The sequence below is a fragment of the Taeniopygia guttata genome, chromosome Z, assembly GCF_048771995.1.
Source record: "Taeniopygia guttata chromosome Z, bTaeGut7.mat, whole genome shotgun sequence".
In the NCBI taxonomy this organism is placed as follows: domain Eukaryota; kingdom Metazoa; phylum Chordata; class Aves; order Passeriformes; family Estrildidae; genus Taeniopygia; species Taeniopygia guttata.
Window position 1 is genome coordinate 74456981 of NC_133063.1, and position 25131 is coordinate 74482111.

Consider the following 25131-nt stretch of genomic DNA (forward strand, 5'->3'; position numbering starts at 1 on the left):
GGATGTGATGACTTACTAATTGAGCACATATTTGTAATGGAATGTAATAAAATGTTGCATTGCTATGGTCACCTCAATTTGGGACACTTACACAATGAGCTAAAATCATTAGATTGTAGAATCTAGTAATAGTTTCCAAAAATGCTGAAAGAATGCTTGTAAACAAAGGTTGCTTTTTCCAATATGCTTTAAGGGATTATTGGATTTATTTTTGTTGGAATGTGAGATAGGAATCAGGTATTTTGTGCAGAATGATTTTCAGAGGGAGCCAACAGAGCACCTGAAATAGGTTAATTCAGAACAGTTCATTTTTCCAAAGCTGTTATTAGGAATATATAGGCTAGTAGGAAATATGAATAGAAATTGTAGACTGTAACAGTTTATTAAGTAACTAAAAAACGCTGTTGCATAATTAGATGGTAATTTCTTATAAATATCTATTTCATTTTGGTAGGAAAGAGAACAAAATACTTAGAAATGAAAGGCAACATAAACAGAGTGGAAAATTGATTATAGATAATAACCTGAAAATATAAGCAACAATGGAATATAAAAGATGGATAAAATGCTGTAGAGGTCAAGAGGAAATCTTTGGCTAGCAAGGCTAAGAACTATAGTAAACAAGGATTTAAATATGTACTATACTACTAAAGTAACTATTATAGGGCAGATGCAATCTATTGGATAAAACAACTCTGTAACTGTGTAAAGATAGAATGAATAAAAATTTAAAATAAATAAAATTAATATGATAAAATGAATGCTTCTCTTTTGTATCTGGAATGAAGTAGACTGATGTCTTATGAAGATGCTGCAACATCCTTAATCTATTAGTAACCAAAAGATTTTTTAACATTTTCTAGAAAGAAGTAGGATTTTTGGATTGAGAATTTTTATAGCTTACTCCTTTATAGAGCTAGTTAAGAAATATTTCTCTTGCTGCTCCTCATTTTGAGTAAGTAGTCAAAGTTAGTGTGTATATATTACAACATTGCCTAGAGTCTAAGAGAATGATAATATTGAGTCATTGTTCAGAAAAGGCAGTATTTTATGTTCATTAATCTGACCTCATTTCTGAACAAAATACTGATAAGAAATTCAATTATTAAAGTATTAAAGCATGAGAGTGTATTTATACTTGTTAGAGTACCTTTATGGAAAGTGATCTATTGATCTACATTGAGTAAATCTGTTTTTTTTTTCTGGAGAGTAGTACAAGTCAGTTGACAAAGGTTACTATTTGTTTTAATATACCTTTTGTTTAGGATGTCTGACTTACTACTTAGAGAGATTCAGATAAAAAATAGCCTATACAATATCAATACTATGTTAAAGGAATTAAAAATAGCTCATGCAGTTGATCTGAAAAATAAATCATAAAATGTGGGTGTTTTTTAGAGTTCTGTAATGACCAGAACTAAACTTGTTTATTAAACATTTTCACAAAATCCATATCCTGATAAAAATTTTCCATGGTATGTATCAAGACTAAGAATTAATAATGAAAATTGGGCCGTAAAGATATCAACTAGGCCAAATAAAGCAGTTTTATTACAGAAAAATGCAAACTACCTGGAAGAGGGATCAGATAGCTTGAGTACTTCAGGTGCGTTTTCTGGAGCTCAGGTCTTTATCCCACTCCACTCCCTTCAGCACCATAAATTCTTTTTGAATCATGCATTTAGTTTTTATGGTATACCATTGCTCAGGATTTTCTGTAACATGTACTGTCAGATCCTCAGGTGGAGCTACCAGTTATGTGCAGCACAGCAACCAGAGCAAAATATTCTTTATTGTGTGTTTGTAGTACTTGTGAGAACTCATGCAGAAAATAGCCATTGGATAAAGTTAAAAATTGCTATTAGACTGCTTGACTGGATTTCTATTGAAAATATAGTAGAACATGCTAGTTTATTACAAACCTGTCCGAATTCCTGCATGAATTCTGTTTTCCAGCATGTTTGATTTTTTTGTCCTCCTCTAGACTTTGACTGACCATATGTTTCTGTTAGAGGCTTTTGTAAGCCAAGACTCAGTAGTGTCGTCTGTCCTATTCAACTTGTACATCAGCAAAACTAACTTTAATCTGCCATGATGATGCCTGTCTGAGCATGAGAATATCAGAATTTTTCTGACCTTGAGAAGGATTGTTTTGATTAGGCATCTATATTCAGCTGTGGTGGTAATAAATAGGTGTGGCAGCTGAACGCTTTGAAATCAGATGAGTGCACTTCTTACTTCCATACTACCTCTGTCATTTGGGACTCGTGTGCCTTCCATTGAGGATACCCTCTGCAGCACAGAGCACATCTGGTGTGTTCTGGCATTGTTCTTGATAGGTCTCCAGTACAACCATCTGATAAAACTGACTGCCAAAATCAAGACCCATGGCAGCTTACTTGGCAAGCTTAATGGATCTAAGTTGGGATCTAACACTCACCCTCTTAAGACAGCTGCCCTCATTTCGGCTACTCAGAGCTGGGCTTAAGCTAGGTGCACTTCCCCCTCACTCTCTTGTTTGACATACATCTGTGTTCATCAGCCACATGTGTCAGAGGACTTATTTCACCTTGGCTTGGCCAAGTGGTGTTCTGCCAGTTCTGCCAGTTCTACTTTCCATTCAATCAGTTTACCTTGTATCCTGGTATATATTGGTCTCTATTACCTTTCTGCAGTTTATCTTGAATATTGGCATAAGTTTTGCCATGGCATATTTCCTCACTGCTAGCTTGGGCTGTAGATCAAAATACAGGTTTAGGTAAGTTAATGGTTCTGTTGAAAAGTTACACCCCTGAGTGACCCTCACTCCTCATTTCTGCCCTTAAGCAACTTCCTCCCGAGTCCATTTTTGAAATATCATTGTAGACATTATCTGGGTGGATTGTGAGCTAGTTCATGAGAATTCAATTAACCTTCTGAAAGCCCAGAACACCAGGTTTTGTGTACCACAGAAGGTCAGAACGGGGACAGGTTTACATGGTTGTAGGCTAGAGATGCTGAAACTGCCTCTTAGTGAGAATGCTACATAAAACTTTTTCCTGTTGCAAACAATTGGTAATTAATGACTATTCATATAAAAAAATCCTATTATTTGGCAAATTCCTGTTATTTACTATCCTTGTCTTTTTCTCTTGAACTGTTCTGGGTTGGTTCAAAATTGAGCATTGCTAGGTAATATGTTCTTCTCAGGATGGCTGTATAGAGATAATTTCCTATTTGCTCTTTATCTATAAAAAAATCTTCAAAAATATTACACATAATTAATCAACTTGGAAGGTACAAGTATTTGGTAAATGTTCAGTTATTTTTTATCAGGTTTACAACATGAGAGCAACACAAATACATTGCTACATTCTTTTACTTTCAGTCACAGCCAGTTATTCAGATAGAAGGAAATCCTTGAAGGCGGCACTCAGAATTCTCCATTTACTGTGAGACAGCAAGAGATATTCTTCATAGAATTTTGCTATTGCTGAATATATTCTCAAACCCTGTGGATTCAATTTTCCTGGCAGTACTAGCACTCCAACGTCTTCGGGCCTGGGATGTGCAAAAAGTAATTTTTCAGATGGGTACCAAGATCAGATGCAGAATGATAATTTGTTTCTTTATCTGAAAAAAGAAGCACATATTGGGCAACTGTAAAACTCAATAATTGACAGAAACAGACTAACTTTTTGTGGAAAAAGAATTATGGTATCCTATACAGATAAAAACTGGTTTATTTTGAAAATTTTATGCAATTGTATCTGAACTGTGCCAATTTGGAAGTGTTGTTTGGCCAAACAAAGATTTCTTTAGTGAGTCACTGGGACATTTTGCAAACAACAGCAGATATTATCACATAAATCAGCACTGTCAGTTTTGATTTAGAAGTGGACATCTTTAATATGACTTCAAGTTGCTAGAAAATTTTCCCCACTGAGAACACTTGAGAGCCAAAAGATAAGTATATTTCATTTATTACACTCCAAACTGTCAGCACTTTACCTAGAAAAGTATACCCAGAGTGATTATTTTGTATTGTGTGGAGTACATGATAAGTCTGCCAATCTGTGTTCAGTCAGAATCTGCATCATATTTGATTCCAGGAACATATTCCACTGTGATGAGAATCAGTATTCTTATCTGTAGAATACACACCTTAAAAGATGATGTCCTATATGAAAAGCAAAATTTGTGTAACTGAGAAAATCTCACCATTAAAAAAATTAGGCATTTATTGCTTCTTCTTCATTGGGCATGCTACTCCATGAAAAAAAGTAGAAACACAGCTTTTATTATGGAAATATCCACCTTTCTTGATTCTGAGAAGAAATTGGTGATAAATTAAGCTAATCTCCATCAGGATTGCTCTGCATCTGAGATTTAAGCAAATTGAATCAGAGGCCTGAATAGTGACAATGAATATCTATTAGACTGTAAACAGAATAATAGGCCTTGTGAATTTTAATGAATTAAGTGAACGGCTGAATTCTTATGGTTTACAGGAGGCATATGGTTAGTGATACATACAGTGTTCCAGGAACAGCATATACTGTAGATGTCTTAATGGAAAAAATCTTGATAAATAAAATGGAAGAATAAAGAGGAAGATGTTGAAAAGCATGCCTATACTCTACTTTTTCTTTGCTTTTTAGACTTAGGATAGCACTTCACTTTGGTTTTTGACTATGATAGAGAAAGTACATAACAGATGTAGGTTAAAATATATTGCATGTTTATAAATACTACTTTTTATCTAATTCTGTATTAAGAATTTAGGGATGTTCATTTACATGATTGGACTATGTAACCAAGTTGTAAGGTGTGTCAGTTTTTTGTAGCTTGCGTTTCTTAGAGTGCAAGAGAGCCATTTTCACAGACCATGACTCTATCACTATAGGTAGCTATGGTGTTACATTTTAGTTAAATTGTATGCTCTGTCTCGAAAATGTATGGTTTATTCCAAGCCTGTAATCCTCCCCTGAAGTATCATCTGTCTGTAGTCACATTGGCCCAAATATTATTCTGCACACATTTAGAATCTCCCTGTTAAGTGTGCCGGTGGGACCAGGCTCCGTCTTGGCCCTTTTTCTCCCTATAGTCTCCCTCTCTCCTCCTCCCTTTTTTCTCCTCCCTTCCCCCCAATCCCTCAGAAACCATGCTGGTTCCCAGGGGTAGGACTCCCAAGAAACCCTGAACAGATCCAACAGACTTGGAGACTGTTTCCACTAATCTGTAAAAAAATTCCATTTGTGACACAGTACAAAAAAAAAAAAAAAATCAGAGTAGGTTTAGCAAAGAATGAGATTGAAACAGGATCAGCTGGATTACCTGTGGGTGCTACTTGAAGACTCCGTACTGCACTTTCTGAAAGTGTCTACATCCATCTGGGATTTCTTTAACTGGATTGGAGAGATTTATTTTTAAAGCTTTTACTCCATTATCTGCTGGACCTACAAAGATGCTTTCTTTATAAATAATGGCCAGTTTGGGGTCTAAAAGACAGAAAAAATGTTGACTGGAAAAAGGAATGACTAGAAGAATTCAGGGGTGGACATATGAGTACATACTGAAGGCTCTAGGCTTGAAGTGATTAGAAATCATTTTGGCAAAAAATCCAAGAAAACTAGAAAAAATTGGAAAGGAGGAAAAAGGTCTCCAGTAATGATTTATGTAAGAGTTCATGTAGAAATAATTGTTTAATGCATGTCAATCAAATTGCTAGGAAAGCGAGCCGTAGCAGGGAGTACATAAAGCACTCATTCATATAGAAGGTCTTGTGAGGTGTCCACAGTAACTTAGGAAGCTGGGAGTTAAGGGGATTCCCCAAGGCAGGTGCCAAAAGGGCTACAGAGAAGTAGGAAGAACTCTAGGAAGACAGAATCATTAAGAAACCAAACAAAATACAGTATTTTAAGAAAACACAGTTGGTAAATTTTATGGGATTTTTAAAAAATCTAAGTAATGCCAGAGATGACCTCTTAAGTTTGGTTTCGGATACATTTGTTTCAGCAGTGCTGTGGTCTTACACAGAGCATCTGATTTATAGTTCTTAGGCTTTTTGTGTGTTTCTGCAGAAAGGCAGCATAAGCTTAGACCCTGAGATGAATGTCAGAAAATCATGGTGTTCTTCACATCTTGGTCACTGTACTGACCTGCTGTGTGACCTTTGGAGTGTTGCTTCACCTCAGTATTTCTTGGTCTGCCCTGAATATCTTTGTTTGCTACATCTGGTACAACTGTGCTGACTTTGTCTGCCCTAACTGTTCAAGATAATAAACTCCCTAAGATCCCAGGCATCTCTTGCTACATGTGTGAAGCTCTAATTTCTGTCAGTGCCTTTTTTTCCCCTCTGTGTAAATAGCTGTAATATATGAAGTTTTAAAGGAATGATGGTAGTTTTGCTAGCACCTGTGTAAATCAGAAGAAATTCTGTTGAAACCAAAGAATATAGACAAAAAATTAATATAAATGAGGTAGTACTTAAATGCAGAAGTAAATAGGACTTTAAATTATTATTATTGCTTATTCCACATAAATAGAATTTTAGAAACCAATATATTTTGACAGAAATATTCTGGTGCTCATCCCATGCTGATTATACATATTTCAACTCATTCTCTGCTATAAAGAAAACTATTATTTTTTTCTCTGTTATAGGTCACAAAACATGGTAATTGTGCTGAAAATTTAGCAACAGTACAATGAAAACTATGGAGTGTTTGCTGATACTTAACAACCAGCATCGGTCTGAAAACATTTGGGTCTACTGTTCAAGTTTTGGACAGTCTTAAAGCTTAATGTACAGGAGAGATTAGATAATTGTAAAGCTGTAAAATTATATATGACCATGGTTCCCTCTTATTAGTAGGTACCTGCTGTACCTAATAAATAAATAATAAATAATCAGCTGGACAACTAATAAATAAGTTGTCCAGCTGATGCAATAATTTCTACTTAAAGGTATTAAAAAGAATGTAATGAAAGAAAACAGATTTTTTAGACAAGATTTCAAACATAAAGTATGATAGCTAAGCAGTTCTCAAGAGATGATTAGAAAACAAAAAGAGAAAAAGCTGACCAATAGTACAAAGCCCCTTAATTTTTATTTACACAGGGAATTTTAAAACACGTAAGTGTATATCATTAAGAATGTATGGTACATTCTCTACTGAAAATAAACTACATTGTAATTGGCCGTAGTAAGTCCGTTGATGTATCTTTGCTTGTGTGGCTTGTTTTGGAGACAATCTAAAATTAAAAACAGTCCATGACTTAAGTCATTTGTCTTTGTCTTTGTATATGTAAAGAAATTAATTTTTTTTAAGACATAGCACAGTGTATTCCATTTCCATTTCTTATAATGTCAAATACAGGTTGAAATATTTTCAGTGTTCTTCCCTATGGTTTCCTGCACCTGGAGATGGTTAAGCAAATGCAGTCAAAAGAGCATTCTCAATTTTGTACTCAGGAATATATGGTTATAAAGAAACCATTTGTTTTTAGTCATTTTGAATCCAGAACAAATGGTATTTTTGCTCAATTTTGGAGAAGTGGTGAGCCAGCCAAGGAAGGCTTCCACCCCTAATGGCAAGTAGGAATAGCACAATTTAAACCAGCATATAGTATATATAGTTTTACAAATTCAAATCTTGCCCTTGGTAGGGATCAGATTATCAAATTTTATGCAATGCAGTTACTAATTCCTATCACTGTATCTTATCATTCTTACTACATTTTAACTTGGTTTTTGGGGTTTGCTGTGCTAAGTGCCAGGAAGCTCAAGTTTTGTATGCCAATACTAAAATATTAGTAAAATAATAAAATTTTTACTAAAATTTTAGACTAAAATAGTGTAAGGCCCTTTTTATACTGGGTTACTTGAGGGGTTTTCAGAAAAAACACAATAGGTTTAGCTTTAGTAGTTGAAAAATAAATACTGTGCAAATCTGTGTACACTTCTTCAGAGAGGGATGTTACAGAATTCACCTTTTCTAGTTCACAGTCTGTCATCCATAGCTCAGAGCCATGAAGAAGGCAGGAGTAGGCTAGGATGTTGGACTTCAAACTGGAGATAACTTTTGCTGCCAGCATAGAAGAGAATGATAATATTTTAAATTACTTCAATGAATCTTTCAGATCTTGTCTCTTAGAATCTTAGTTAGGCTCATGTGTGTTCAGGTTTGCCTGTGTTAATTGAAAAATCAGGAAATTGTGGAAAATCAGGTTGTAGATGCAACTGTGATATCACATTATTTTTTACATTCAGACTGCAATTTCTATGTATTTGGAGTTCTTACAGGTCGTTAGGTGAGACAGTTCTTCCAGGCCATGTGTGCTTTCATCTTTCACTCATTTCTGTGAAGTTGTGAGCACTATTTTCAGTGCTGATCAACATAAGATTGTTTAATTTAAATCATATATATTGGTCTGATATCTAGCTTTAGAGGATGTATTTTTTTCCTTTCAGATACTTATTGAATTAGCCATTGAAACTTTGCATCTCTGCTAGCTTTTAGGTATCACAATAATATTCTCTTAAATGTATCTTTTTTTTATTTTGGGGGAGTTTAAGAAATTCAATATCTTGCTTGTTTACTTTATTCTTAATGGAAAAGATAATAAAATCTCTTAATTCCTCCAAGTACACAAACTGTGAGACACATCATGTTTGAACATGTATATTAATAAATTCTGGAACCACAGCAGAAACTATGACTGCAGAAGGTAAATAAAACCAACTCATCACCTTATAAATGTGGCCTGTGTGACACTGGTAAAATAATATTTTTGCCACTTTAATATTTTGCCACAGAAGTTTGAATACTGAACTTGGTGAAGATTGGTCTGTATGTCCTGTACATCTTTACTTTCAGGGCATCTGCTGAGTCTCTAAAAGTGACATGTGATCTGTGAGAATCATAAGAATTAAATCAACCTCCTGAGGCTTTTTCCTTGCCTTGGGTCAGAATGCTACATGTTATAGCCCTAAGCAAAACAAGTCCATTGTAGTGGCCTGTTTTTGTGTCTTGTCTTGTCCCTAGGCTGATAAAAAAAGGTTATACCTAGAAGGTGTGGTTTTTTCAAGTGAAGGAGCTGAACTAATTTAAATAACATATATAAATATAAAATAAATAACATATTTTAAAAATGAGATTACTATAGAAGTGCTTTCAGTCATGCTGTGGTATCTGTTTAAACATTATTACTGAAAGTATTTTGAAAGTCATTTTTAGAGAGGGAATAAGGAACAAATAACTATACTTTCATTGAATGATTATTTCAGCTGCTAAAATGGTGTATGACATCATCTTTTTGTGTAATTTTGTCTATTCATTCTGTTTTGTTTTGTTGATTATTAGGTATTTGAGGTTGTAATATTTCTCAGCCTTTTTGCAGCATAACTTTAGGCCAGCAAGAAATATTCCACCACAAAAGTAGAGTTCTTTAGCTCAATGTTCAGTTCAGTGTTTAGTTCTCTGAAATTTAGCTCTTGTTATTTACAGACATCTTCAATAATGCTTTTGACTCTCTAGGAAACTAGCCTTTTTCAGAAAAGATTTTCCACTTCATTTTTGGTTTAACACTTTGAATTATATGCATATACTTTTATAACCAACAAAACAAGTGAGTTTCTAAGAACACATTACTTGTATCTAAGGACATCTCCATATCGAACTACACACACAATACTACATATAAAATTGTTCTTGTATTATATTCTCCTATGTGTTTGTGGTTAGTTGGCCAACAGCTGTGGCGGTTGGCCAGCAGCTAAACACCACATATTTCTTTGTTGACAGGGACTTGCTCCTTGCCCCAGTAGGACTGGGAAAAGAATAGGACATGCAAAAGTGAGAAAACCTGTGTACTTGTGTGTTGGTAAGGACAGTTTAATGAAGGAATGAAAGAAGACTAAATCCCCCAAGGAATGTAGATCAATGCCTAGCCAGTCTCTGAGCAAACAGATCACCACCTCCTTTAGATTTTGTTGTTAAGTGGTGTATGTGGGAAATGTCCCTTTGGTCACTTGGGGCCAGCTGTCTATCTCAGCTGGGTTCCCTCTCCCCATTGTGTGCATCCCAAGCCCACATGCCCAGGTGGCAGCACGAGAAACAAATGACCCTGACACTGTGCCCATGCTGCTTAGCAATGGCTGGTATGTTATCAGCACGGGTTTACTTACAAATCCCAAACACTGCACCTTAGAAGATGTTGGAAGACAATTAACTACATCTCCATTTGTGCTGTAAGATAAGCCAGCAAGAAAAATACTGTTCTGGTTTAACAGAGACCTTAGGATTGAACTTGTGACAACAAAAGAGTGTAGCATCTCTGAAAGGATGAACAGGTAATTTGGGGGAACTATGAAGATTTTGTCAAGTATGTGGACAGAAAATTAGAAGAGCCAAAGCTAAACTGAACCTTAATTTGACCACTGTGATTAAAAACTAGGCAATTTTGAAGGTCTCTCCCAACTTTGATTATTCTGTTATCTCAGCCAGATGCAGCACACTGTTATTACTATAGTACAAAATACAGTAAAACTTTAAATTATCCATGACTCATGAGCTATGGCCTCTGACACGAGATCTGCAGCAGTGCAAGACTGAAGTCTGCCTGTACGTAGGTATAGTGCTAGCTAGCATCAGAATTTGTCTTGGGATCATTAAGTTTTACAATGCTACAAACAAAAATATTATGTAAATTAACATGGTAATTACAGGAAAAATTTTTGGCGTTGCCTTGGTCATACAACATTACTTAGCGCCATTGATCAAATTGTGTTAATTCCAGTATCAACTAGTGTCCGTGTTTTGGGATGTGGAGGCTTTATTAATAGTGTGCTGTCAGGGTCTTTGTGCCACCAAGGCTTCCTTGAGTGTTTAAATATGTCCTTCTAGTTGAAAGAAGACCTTTGTCTTTTTACGTCTCAAAACTGGCAAAATATGCAGTTCTAAGAAGTGGTTATATTCCGCGGCCAAATTTGAAAACAATATATTCTTAAGAATGAATATTTGAAGTAGTGAAAATAAAGTAAAAAGGCTTATAATGGAGATACCTCAGAATTATTTGTAGCCCAACATCTGTAATGTATATTATAGAAATGATATGGAGTTGGTTGGTAATTCAACAGTTGTTAATGATTAAAAAAGACTAGGAACTTTAAGGTAATTTTGTTAGAATTTTAAGCTTCTTTTTTTCTTGTCAGATCAGTGGTAGTTGCACTGGTCTGACAAGGTATAGATTCGTTTCAGGAATTAATCAAGAATTCCTATTCTAGTTGGCTGGTAGTGGCAAAGTGTGTCCCACAGGAATAACTCTGATGGTAACATCTAAGTTAGGAAAATGGCTTTGCTAACAAAATACCCTATACATTTGACAGCGAAAGAAAGTAACCAAAGATAAAATCTCAAATCCTAGTATTACTGGTATTAATAAAGGCATTGTTATAAATCAGTGTAGCACAGAAGTAATGTACTGCACTGATTTCATTTTAGGTGGCTTGCATCACTACATATGCTTATTAGTTAAAAAAAAATAGTTTTGAAACACACAGAGGTAAATATTTTAGTTCAAAATTCTACACCTAGCTCCAGAATATTTTTGTTCTTAATTGAGTCTTCAATTCAAATCATTGAATTGAATTGTTCTTAATCTCCAGAATTGTTCTTAATCACAGAACAATGTTATACTGCCTTCAGCACACTCATCAGCAAAACCTGTGTCGTTTAACTCTTGAGTCATTGTACTTTTGAGTTTGGAAATGGGTCTTTCAGTTTCTGAAAGCTGTGTGCCTTGAGACTGAATATATCTATATTGGAGCATGAACTGATATATAAATTAAATCACTAATAACTAAACAATTTAGCCCATTAATATATTAGCATATGATGGATGAGAAAATAACAGAAGAAAAAAGATACCTAAAACTGCAGGAATACTATAATTTTCAAGGCACTTATTTAGTGATAAAATTGATATCAAATCATTATATCAATAACATGAAGGAGGGAGGTTCAAAAATAGCTATTCTCTCAGAGTCTAGTTTTAATGTCCATAAAATAGCCTTATTTTTCACATATGCTTTGTGCTTTTCATATGCTTTAGTGTATTTGAACTGCTCAAGGGACAGAGGAATTGAAGTGCAAATTCTCCATATGAATGATCTGCTGTGATTATATATAAAGTGTATGCTTGCATAATAAAATCTATTAGTTGTAATTTTCTCTTTCTGTGATTTTTGTTTAAACTTGCTTTTTACTTTTTTTTTTCCTCAATTTTTTATTTCTTTTTAAAAATTGATGCTATAGATTCTTCAGTGTCTTTCTGATAACTTTCTTTCTGGCACCTTCATTTCTAGAACCGTGGACTAAAAGACAATCACACTGAAGCTGCAGTAGCAGAAGTAGCAGAAGTTCCACTACTGCTATCAGCTTGTTCATTCATCATTAACTTCTTTTGGAATTTCAATACACCAATAACATTTATGTAATAATGTAAAATGACTATTGCCTGGCAATTTTTCTGTGTTTTCTAAGGCAATCGAGGAAATGTTTAACATTGCTTATTATCATGGGCTTTTTTGTCTGTTTTTGTTTTTTTGTAATTTTTTGTAGCCTTTCCAAGTGGCTTTGCAGGTAATTTTCTTGCTATTTTGTTCCTTTAATTTACATTTCCCTTTGCATCTTCTAGAGTGATTCCTTATGCCTTAGCGAGATCTCTTTTTAAAACATGGGAAGCTGATTCAATTTGATTGAAAAAGTAGGGTTGAACTTATTTTTCCATTGTCAAATACATCTCCTATATGTTGCAAGAGCCAATTTACTGTTAGACCATTTCAAATGCTACAAAAACATGTGATTTAACTGTATTTTTTTTTTCATAGTGTGTGTGTTTCTTTTTGGGGTTCCCTCTTCTCTTAGTCTATTTCCTTCTATGAGCTTAGTTCATGTTGCCATAAGTCCCTGCCCATTACATTTCAAGTTTCTTTGTTCCTCTCAGCTCTGCACTTTCAGATAGGTTTATGTCCGAAATAGTTTGTTGGAAATTCTGTGGATGAAGGGACCCACACTTGAATCAAAAAATTGGACAAATTTCACTGTACCTCCTCTCCCTAGACTTGTAGGGTACTTTTAATGATTAAATTTTATTAAATACAGAAAAATGTTAAGTTGGGAAGTGGTAGGAAAAAAAAAATCTTAAGTTGGGAAGTGGTAGGAAAAAAAAATCTTGGAATTGGATGAGTCTGCTTTATTGAAATGTATTAGCAAATGCTCTCTAATGACTGTTTCAGATACACTAGAGGCTGTAGAATACTTTACCCAAAATGCAAATAAACGGGCTTCATAATCCTGTAGTCAGTTTCTATGAAATGAAGGTATTCTGTAGAAAAAGAGCAGCTGATCACCTACTGTTGAGATGTATCTTAATAAGATGAGCGTCACTAGGATGATCAAAAGAAAACCTTCTTTGCTCATTTTTAACTCAGCCATGGTGTTTGTGTTGACAATCACTGTTCTACTTGAGTCATGGAAGTTGAATATTCTAGGAGAATCTTCTGAAAATTGATTAGTACTCTTGTTTGTTAGTCAACAATTTTTAAATAAAATTGTCTTGCTCAGATTTTGATGAAATCTTTTTGTCATAGTTATATAAATATTAAACCAAACTTACTTCAGTTATAAAACTGATGAATTACACTATGTTGAGTGTTATTTCATTGAACCAAAGAACTTAAGAAATAGGTAAGATAGGAGCTTGGTAGCCAGGACAGTTTTAAGTAAGCCTCACCTGGTGGGAAACAAAATTTCAAGTTTTGAATAAAAAGGTATATTGGTGTTTCTGCATGCAGAGAATGTCAATAAGCTTAAAAAAAAAAAAAAAAAAAAGGCATTCTATTTGACCACAATGAAGCCTGACATGTTCTTATTTCAAGAACATTTTTGTTAGACTGGGTCAGGAAAAGATTTTGATTCTGTGGAAGCTGCTTTGTCTTACTAATGATGGCACTATAGGAATTGTTACTCTCCTGAAGACATTCCAAAACATTATGTACATTTAAAAAACATTTTGGTTTATTGTATTAATTCATGTTTTGTGTTCTAAGTAGCATGTTATTTAATATTCCAGCACGTATCCTGTTGAACCAATAATACAGAATAAAGATAATTCCCATCTAAAGGAGCTTAATCTAAATGATACTGTTTTTTCCATCTTGTTTGCACTATTAAAAAAAAAATGACAGTAGCGTATTTTTTGCTTATCTCTTCTAGACTCTAACTGGAGAGTTACATCATAGTGTACAAGAGCTGAGAACAAAAATCAAACTGGCAAAAAAAATGGAGAAATGAAAGCATGCAAAAAGGGCCTTTCCCAAAAGAGTCGTCAGTTAGCAACGTCTATCCTTAATGTTTAAACAACTGATCTTTACGAAATACTACAAGAAGGAGATGATCAGGTAAGTTATTACAAGGACTTCAGTAAAAAAAGCAAAGATGAGAAGATGCTGACTATATCCTCCTTGAAGGAAAGGATTTGCAGGTAACAACTGAAATTTCATTGTGCAAGATACAGCACAGAAATCAAGAAGGATTTAATCTGAATGAAAAGGTCAGGTCAGATATTCATAAGGTGGCAAGACTTACAGCATGCATAAATATACACATACTGCTTTGAGCATGTGTATGTAGAGATAGTATTCCATATTTTCCTATACTGTGAGGCTATTTGGCATGATTGTATGTTTTAAATAGACTTCTGCATTAAAGAAAACAAAATTAGAGTGTGTCTTGCTGTGCCAGATTGATTTTGTTATACTTCCTCCATGAATTGTGATACCTATTAAAGGTATTTCTGGTAGACAGATGGTTTCTGTGTGAATTCATTACCTTTTTTGTTGATTCTATCATACATTTTACTATGAAATATTTGATAGTGTTTCATCAAATCACTCTATTAAATAGATGCAGTGATGGGGTTTCTTATCCAGATTTATTTAGTCCTGATCAAATAATATGTGAAAAAGCCTGTACAGTTACTTTAGCAAGTGTCTAGGAGCTGGCCATTATTGGCCTGTAGCAGTACTCTGGTGATGACTTTGGTTTATATTAAAGCAGCCACAAAAAGGATGGTGTCCTGTTGGTGAAACAACAGTGCATGGTATGTGTATGCACTGATAGAGATTACACTCATGAATACTAATAAAATGGGCTGATCCCTGCCATTTTTACTTACATTTATACAATCCTATAAAGCGATTCACTTTGACAGAATTGTTCCAAACTTATCTCATTCTCAAAGTAATTTCTACATCCTGTATCTTTTTTTTTTAGTCACTGTGAATATATGTGTAAAACACAAAAACATACTTAACTATAAATATAGAACAAATTTATTAGGTAGGAGATGAATTTACACTACACATACACTACATATTCTATCAGTGCGCAGACTCAGAAACATTTATTAAACTCATAAAATTTAGACATAGATTACACATATGCCTCTATATTCATATGAAAAGAACATGCTATGCTATTTCTAGAGGCATGAACAGACAAGGGTAGGTTTAAAATTTTAATAGAGCACTGATACTTGATGATTATGCTTCAGAAAACTAATTTTGCAAATGTGATTCCAATTTCCACATACTCTGTATTTAACGTATACCCAGTTACACATTTCCCTTTTTGTTCCTGATGTTTTTCTTTATAGGAAACAGCAGAAACGAAAGTGGAATTTGAAAAAGATAAAGAATGGCTACAGCATATACAGAAACTTCTTGAAGGTGTTCAATTAATATAATCCCACGATGAATTATAACTTTCTGCTTTGATTAGCTATGTGTTTTTAGGTTTTAATTAATACATTGTATTTGTAATTATGGTGCCGTTGATGGTCTCAAACTATACTGTGATGAGCAATGTGAAGTCCTTGTTTTGTGGCATTTCCTTTGTATTTCTCTTAAAATCAGAGTTACTGTGTAAAACTGAAGAGATGTTAATCAAGGATTTGTGATAGCTAACTTAACAGCTAACTTAAGCTAACCTAACCAGTAAAACAATTCAAGAGAAAACCAGCACAGATCTTGGCAAATGTGTTAATTGAATTATTGAAACACTGTATAATGCTTTCTAGAGTAAAAATTATCTGTTCTCTCATACCTCTTAGGAAAAAGAGACTTTTTTTTATGTGCCTTTAAAGTTACTAGTTGTTATGGACACCTGAGGAGTTCATGGGTTTCTGTGACCTTTTACTGTGGACCTGTTTCCAGTCAATTCATGTTTTCCTCATAGCCAGACAGCTGTTTATTATCGTGTCTTCTCGCATTCTCTACAATATTTTCTACTGAGACCTCGAGCAGCTTGTTAGTGGGAAGTAAATATTGATTTGGCATCCTGTCAATGCAGAAAGAATGAAAAAATTTCCACCAGAGGCCCCTCAAACATTTTCCTATCGACATTTTCTGGGCAGAGAGGAAAGCTGCATAGAGGATGACAAGTCTGAGACTAGCAGAAATCCCTGAGGGGTCCATTGAGACTGCTGCTGTGACCTGTGTGATACTTTTTCTTCTCTTTCAAGTCTTTTTTTTTAATACACACAGAGTCTGCTGGGATGCTCCCCTCTTGTAAGTGATCAAGGGCAGTTTATTGGCAGGTGAGAGCCCAGCTTTTCTACCCATAGTCAGCTTTTGTTTGGACATCACTGACAACATATCCTGACTCTTAAAACTTTTCTGTTACATTTTTAGTTTTCTCTTTTATTTAAATGATGGGCAGCTGATGTCTGGAAAGAAATAAAACTTGATTGTAAATCCACTGCATAATGCATATTCACTAGCATGGATCCATTAGTGAAGTAGTAGTTAAGAATATGAATGATTGAAAATATTTTGAAAGCCCTTTTAAAGAAACAGACACAGAATTTATGTATTTAACCATCAATAACTTTTGTGTTGAGATTGTATTCTTGTGACCAGGTTCCTAAGAAATGATAGATTTTCCCTCTTTCACTATCAAACCTTGAAGACTGCTTAATTGCTGCAGCAGAGGAAATAGAAATATCAGTGTGCTTTTACTGGCTTTGTCAAAAAAAAAGGCATTTTAATTAAACCTCATAATGCTACATGAAACTCAGCATTAAAAGCACAATTATTTATATTGACTTAATTGCCTTAATTTTATATATTTTTAAAAAATATATACATTTCAAGATTCTGTTCATATTATGGGCTCCAAATAATGAATCAGATCCATAAAATACAATGAAGACTTCTTGTTCCGTTTTTCATTGTTATTTGGTAAATAGCTAAAAAATATTAAGCAGAATTGTATCACTTTTCTTCATCTGCTATAGACAGGCAGCAAAAACCAGGGTATGGAGATTGAAGGAATTGTTGAATCAAACCAGGTATATTAAGATTGCAAATGTTATATAAGGATAGAAGATCTCATTGTTCTTAGCCATGAATGTTTGTGTACAAGTTAATAGTGATTTTCTGTGATTTTTGCTCCATCTTGTGGGGTTCCTCAGAAGAAACACTGAGGGTAGAAGTAATTTTTGGCTAGCAGACCATTGTAGAATTGCAAGAGGATTATAGTGGTTTTGGGGAGCAGCCAGCTCTGCTTTTCATTTCTGTCCATGCTAAGGCATATAGATGGAAACAGTTAAGATTTCTTCATCTGTATTTGAGAGCAGCTCATGGAACAGCTCTGTGCCTTTTAAAACGCTTTAGTCATATCTTGCAGAGTTTGCTTGTGGTTTCTTTTAGTAAGCTTTGGTAATATTTCTGATCAGCAAACTAAAGCCCATGTTGAAATGTAAGCTTTCTGCAGGGTTTTGCTCATAAGAGACAGCCTGCTAAGTGTTACGTGTTGGCAAACTGTGCTACCCATTTGCGTCCTGAACAAAGATGCAGGATTGCCCTTTTCTGATTTTCTGAGTAAACGTTCAGTGGAAAATTGCATCAGATCACTTAATATTGCAGTTTGATATAGTGTCTTTTTGTGCCATTGAGCCAGGACTTTGAAACATAATTGCCCAGCAGTATTGATTTAATTGCCTAGGTTTATTTGTGGACTCCTAATTATTGACTGGAGGTAAATTTAATGGAGAAACCTTTATGAACACTGGGAAACTGCTGCTATTGCTGTTATACATAATGAACTGCATCATATCCCTTCAGATCATTCTTCAAGCTAATTTTATTCGACTGTGACAGTATGATAACATTTAAAATGTCATAGACATTTTATTTTTATTACTGGCATACGCCATTTTACTGCTGCACTAGAATTTTTGGGGGGACTGAATGAAGCACTAGTTGCTTTTTACTGTCATTTTATAGATTCCCCTAAAGTGTAATAAAGGATAAAGGATGCCACAACTCTGTTTTCACTTCATCTGTACCTTTATTTTCCATACTCTTATGGACTTGGAAAAGTCTCATATCTGTCAGCTTTACAAAATTATTAATATTTTAGTGGTAAATACTCTTGCATTCCTGAAAATCACAGATACCAGTTAGAGTTTGTGTCCTTGTTTTATCAACCACTATGTCAAGAAACTAGACCACTACTAAGAGGCTTATGATTTAAGAGACATGTCTGCATAGTGATGTTGTTATGTAAAAAAGAATAATGTAATAGGAAAGTACAGTCATATTATAAACTCAGCAGAGCTGGTAAAAATTACTAGTTGTCTAAATCTATGTCTTGAATGACCAGGAAGTGGGGTTTTAATCTGTTGTCTCTGTATTTATACAGTAACACTAGATTGTTCTCACTAAAGAACGAAATAATAAAAATAAATCATCTCAATAACTGACACTGGGATAAAAAGAAAAGGTTCTTTGGCCTGTGAAGAACCTGTTTGCAGAGAGTTTTCACATGACTGCACAAAAATACCTGCTACCTGCACATGTGTAGAGGTATCAGACTAATTACACATTACTGTTTGGGTTTGGGAGAAGTCTCATGTTACAGGTGTTTAAGCTTTTAGTGTTTTATTTTATTTAGGGGGAAATAAGTATGATTATCTCAATGTATATGTGTATTTACATCCTGCAAGGCAAGTGATGAGGCTTTTACCCACTTTATCCCTCACATATGAGTGTTTATGTCTTATTAATTGAGTCTGGCTCTTTACAGTAGCAATCTCTTCTTATATCCTAAACACTTCCCCTAAAACTCAAACAAAAGCAACCTTTTTGAGTTTTTTCCCCATCATAGGAAACTTATGGCTAAGCCAATACATGACTTCTTCTCATGTAACTTAAACATGATTTCTTTTACTACCCTTGGCTTTCATTTACTGTGACTTATTGTAAGGCACACCATCTCAGAAAAATCTTAATAATTTTGTGTGTGCCACAGTATGGTAGGTAGCCCAGATTACTGCCTGAAGTCTCCAAGATTTATTTTTTAATAAAATGCAAATAATCTGCCTAAGTTTTTACAGCAGCACTTGCCTTTCCTCCCTCCTCATGCACTCCTTGGGATATGACATCTCACACTAACAAAGCTGCCTAATAAAATCTTTTCTCACGTGACTTCATTATGAGTCTAAAAGTCATATTCCAATAATGAAAACTTTCAGAAAAGCTCCCTTTCCTCTATTCTGTCGGCACTCTTTGTATAACACATCTCTAGAATAGGGTTTAGAACAGTATATTCACTAATCATAAGTTAGGATTTTCCCCAACCACTTTTTAGGATTTGCACTGGCTTCTAAAGGCATATTTCTGTTGCTGTCATCTGGGAATGGACATTAATGGCCACAGTTGTTTCCTTTCTAATCTCTTGGCATGTAACTCACCTGCTTTGCTTTCGTTAGTCTCTCTGCAGTCTATGTGTGTCATTGAACAACTCACACCCAGGAACATCTATTCACCCATGTACAAACACCTGTGCACAATCACCACTGACACCGTCACCAGGTGTTTCCAGTACTGCACCTTAAAAAGCAGCACCGGCACAGTCTGAACCACATTTTGGGCACCATTAGCGCTGATGCCAGGTCATGACTTTTCTTCTCATTATGAGAATAAGAGCCTAGTCCTGTGTACTGACTATGCATTATGGTATAAATCTATGTTTTATCTCATGCACAAAAAAAACCCCTACATTATATCACTTGTCCTAAATTGAAATCAAGGAGAAATTGGCTCGGTCACTCAGGATAAAAGGCACATATATATTTATATAATGATGTATATGCAGCTGCCATGAGGCAGAATAAGAGCAACGAGTAAGACAAAAAACAGTAATACAGTGAAGCTTTTTTTAAAATTTATTTTGAATTTTAGTTTTTAGTGATTTTAGGATGTTTTAGTTATTGGTCTTAGTGCCTAATTTTATTTCACATTATTTTTTGTTGTTCACTTAATTCAATCTACGGCAGCTCTGCAGTGTGTTTGAATAGTATTTTGTTGAGAAAATGTATTGTACTGATGATCCATATGGGAAGATGTGAAATAGTTGTAACCACTAATTTGTATGTTCCAAAACCTAAATACTTTTATGTTTATGCTAACACATTTTAGTCTTTGTGAAACAGAAGCTGAAGTAATCCTACACTCTGCAAATGGAGATGCTGTGTCTCTTTGGAAAAAAACATTGCCTTGCATTCTTTATAATACTTTCCACTGGCAGATTGCTGTATATTTATGCACTTGTGCTGACAGAGGCTCAGTCATGTGGTTTAACATCAATAAATATTATTAGGTTGTTTTTATTATAGAAGGGATCTCCAAAATAAGCAAATTTAGAGTCAGAATAAATAGGTGATAGAAGGAAAATTAACGGTCACTATTTCAGACTCTTTAGGATCACGTTACCTTACAGGTATCCATACACCAAGATACCTGTCTGGTAAGTTGTGTAAGAAATATGCCTTTCATTCATATGCATCCTACTATCAAAGAAGATATTTGTAAATCTGGGAACTCAAATAAATAAAATTCTTTTAATCCAGATGTAGTTTGCACATTCAGATGTTGTAAAATCATATGAATCAATTCAATACTACTTCTGTTAAAGGCTACCATAGTGTACTGATATAGGACCACCACAATTAACGTTTAGTGGGTTGTGGAATAGATAATTGTAAAAAATCTGAAAACAAGTATCATTCTGCATTAAAATATCTCATGATCAGTGGTAAAAACAAGCTTTCACTCCTTAGGTGTGCGCTTGGCACTCACTGAACTTGCAAAGCACTTCCCAAGCATATGGCAGGTTTTGAAGCTGGGATGAATGCTTTAGAGTAGAGATTGCTTCAGTAGTTGTGAAGTTCTGGGGAGAAGTGTAAAGGGAGGTTTCCCAGGATAGTTACAGAGTCGTCATTAGAAGTAAATCCGACAAGCTTCTATTAAAGATTAAGGCTGTAGAGATCATTCAGTTCTGGGTGTCTGCAAGGAAAGAAAACCAGAGAGAAACATACAGCACTTTCTCTGAAACCAACAAATGTTGAAAGAATGACATAATGTTCCACTTTCAAATGCTCTGGATTTAAATGAATCACTTGAATGGTAAGAGTTCTTGAAAGATCACTTTGCTATAACATAGAAGCCACAGAGAGAAGTGAGCAGCAAGTAAAATGTAGTTAGAATGATACCAGCCAGAGACATCAATAAAAAGCCATTCATCTCAGTCATGGCATTAAGGAGGTAAAATGTATCAGAAATGGATGTAGTCAAGTCAGGCAAGAAGAATTAAAGACTGTGAGGTAATGGTACAGTGTTCTCATAATAAACATACTTAGGAAAAAAGGGAGAGAAATTAGAGGGAGCAGGGTGCTGGAGTCAATATTTTCAAAGCATAGTAGCAAGTGAGTGTCACAGAATTTCAGATAAGATTATGTCTTATATTACACTGAATAGATTTGTGCTCAGTGAATTTGAGCCCTCTATTCCCCCAAAAGTCTTCACAATAGAGCACAAGAGAAAGCTGACAGGTGTACATGTCTTCTAGAAATTTCTTACCACACACCTAAGTTATTTATGACAGATGGAGACATGTCTGGCTAAAAAGCACCAGCCCTTGAAAACCCCCTTTCCTGTAGCAAAAGGAAACAATACATATTGTTGTCCTTTTTCTGTAACTACAAAGTGACTGTTGAGCAGCACTTAGGATGCCATATTATCTTTTCACAGTACATGCCTTCTATAAACAAGATTTTCCTTTTTTGGATTTTTTTTTCTGCCATGTTTGAAATTATAAATAACAGTATATAGATTTGTGTCTCTATATCAGTTCAAATGTAACATTTTGTATTTGATGTGCTTTATATCTGGGGTTTTTATTTGTTTCTTTTATAATTTTTGATTCATGTCTATTTAGGAAACCAGCACTACTCTATCTGGCATAAAGACCATACAATTTTCTCTTTCAGATGGCATAGAGAAGTAAAAAAATGAAACTAGAGCAGCAATACTGAAGTGTGGAACTATACAGGAGTTCTAGATAGAAAAGTGTTGCTTTGAACTGAAGTTGTGAAAAGCAGAAAATTATGGTTGGCCAGCAGCTTGTTCCACCAGATTCTTTATTTTACCTTATTTATTTCTGGTGGAATTATGTCTCCTTCTGAATGAGCTGTTACTTTTCATGTAGTACTGACCCCTCACTCACCACTGGTCTCACCATGTGTTCAGAAAGCTGGTAGAGTTCTGTGAAGCTGATAGAGACTTTTCAACAGCAAAGGAAAACTGTCCTGTTCTCCTCTGGCACAGCACTGGCCAGAGGGATGGATACTGCCACAACACTCTTCTGTACCACTTCTAAAAATGCTTCCAAGCAAACAGTGCACTGATACACCAGAACTTTGAAAGAAAACCTCTTCAGGCATTAAAGTGATAACACAAAAATATACCAAATCTCCTTTGAAGACATAGGTTGTGCAAATACATCTTTCATATCAGATAAGTTAAAAGAGGTTTTAATTTTTCTCTGTAGACATGTCACTAAAATTTTTGGTATCCTGTTTAAGAGAAGCAGACATTTGTGTCATATTACAATTAATGCAGTTGGAGGTTTGGGATTTTACTTTGCTTTGAGAGTTGTTTTTTGTGGTTTTGTTTGTTTTGGGGTTTTGTTCTTGTTTGGTTTTGGGTATTTTAGGTTGTTTGTTGTTGTTTAATTATTTACAAGGTTTTGTGTGTGAGTCTAAGGCAATTTGCTACAGCATTGAAAATTATACGTGTAGTTCTGTCTCATCCTCCTGAGAATAGTGAACTTACACTCATTCACTACCATTTCTGCATGCCCTAGAGGTGACTGTAACCTTTTATTGATCATCTGATTGAAGATAAATGACAGAGATGCTGGTACTGCAGTTTACATCATTAACATGGTCAGTAAAGCATGAATTGTTCAATAAGGAGTTTATCTTTTTTCATTTTACACTGCTCTTTTATCATTTTTATGATAGAGAGCAAATTTTCAGACTCTAACCAGGCAGATGAACTTTAAAGATCAGAAATGTGTGTGTGGTAGTTGTCAGAACTAAGTGAAATCTGATAGTTTAAAGATATTTAATAAATGTATTTCACATGAAAAAAATAAAGTTTAATGATAATTTTTCTTACTCTGTTTCTTTTTCACTTTCCTTTTACCTCATACTTAATGGATGCTGTAGTGGAAAAATTAAATGTAAAGAAGAAATTTGTAGAAGAGTACAGTTCCCTCATGATGTACACTGTATGATATTGCCACTATTCATATTTGCAAAGTGTGACTAAAATGTGTGCTGTTTCCTCATGTTTTTCCCCCTCTCATAAAGAGCTGTCAATATGCATGTTCAATACATACACAGAAACCATGAACTAATTAATTGTTGAACAAGAGGAATTAATTAAATTCCTATTAGAAAGCAGTGTGGTATTTGATTCCTGAAGAGAAAAATTGCTGCAAATCAATGCAAAGCTCAAAATTATTTTCCTTTAAATGCATTGGCAGTGAACACATGTGCAGGCTTTGTAGAGAGAGGATGTCTTTGTTATGACTAACACATATTTATACAATTTTAAAAGAATAAGAAACAGCCAAATAACATCTGATTGTACTATCAGAATAGTAGAAGTAGGATTTATAAAGGAACTGGGAATATCACTGTGATTTTTGAATAGCTAATTTCTTTTAGCTTCTTTGTAAAACACATCTTTATATATATGCTACATAAAAATATATGCTTTTATGTTAGAAAAAATAAATTATTGTAGAATAAAAATATTCTGTGTGGAGTAATACAGGAAAAGCTGTGCTCTCCTCTGAGCATACTGGAGCATAACGTGTGCAATGTATTTAAAAATTCAATAAAATAAAGTTTTTTCTATTATGTTTTTTTTTCACTAGTAGATCCAGTTCTTTCTCAGCTAACAAGTAGCTGCAAGCTCTCACTTGCCTTGGGGAAGTAGTGTAGAATTTTAGCCAGTTATTTCCACCAAGATTTCTTTGGCACTACTAACAAATAATTGCTGCTTCATCACATTTTTGATATTAGAGTTTGAATTCCTATGGACAAACCTAACTGACAAAAAACCAAGACACATGTTTCTGAGTTCATGTGTTAATAATGTTTAGCTCTTATATATGTCTAATTTACGTAAATTAAGTTGTTTTACAACAGATATCATTATCCATATTGGGTGGGGAATCAGAATAAAGATCTATTTGGACTAAATTCACTTAAATGAAGCATGAAACAGAGGTTTTCTGCATGTCAGTCCAGTGTTTCCTGGCATATAATCATGGTCAGTTGCACCTGGTGAACACAGAGGCTTGAGAGAATTTTTATTTGGATTAGAGAAAACAATGCAAACATACTCCAACTACACTGGTAAATTAAGACTGTATAAAACTATCCCTGTATAAAAAAAACCTGCCAGATCTTTAGGAATGGTTGATAAATGCAAGAAATAATGGCCATCATATGAAATTGTGTGATGATACTTTCAAGTAAGCAAAAGAATATCACCCACATGCAAATAAAACAGAGCTGTTGGGATTTTTTGCCTCAGGTTTTACAGAAGCTAAAAATTTACATGGACTCCAATGCCAATGAAACAATGACAACAACAATTAAACAAGATAAATCCATCAAGACATGTGGAAACTATGCTTTAATTTTGTTCAGTAATTCCAGCAA

The 25131-nt window shown here is 34.5% G+C and overlaps 1 protein-coding gene across 1 annotated transcript in view; it reads left to right on the forward strand.

The window, feature by feature from the left end:
• The window catches only part of CNTLN (centlein), a 181752-nt gene extending 157431 nt beyond the window's left edge, over positions 1–24321 (forward strand). Inside the window, 5 exon segments of the mRNA XM_072922859.1 lie at positions 14262–14325; positions 14328–14446; positions 15703–15775; positions 16068–16072; positions 23589–24321. Coding sequence (XP_072778960.1) covers positions 14262–14325; positions 14328–14446; positions 15703–15775; positions 16068–16072; positions 23589–23690 — 363 coding nt within the window. The 3' untranslated portion in view covers positions 23691–24321.
• Positions 24322–25131: the final 810 nt, after the last annotated feature.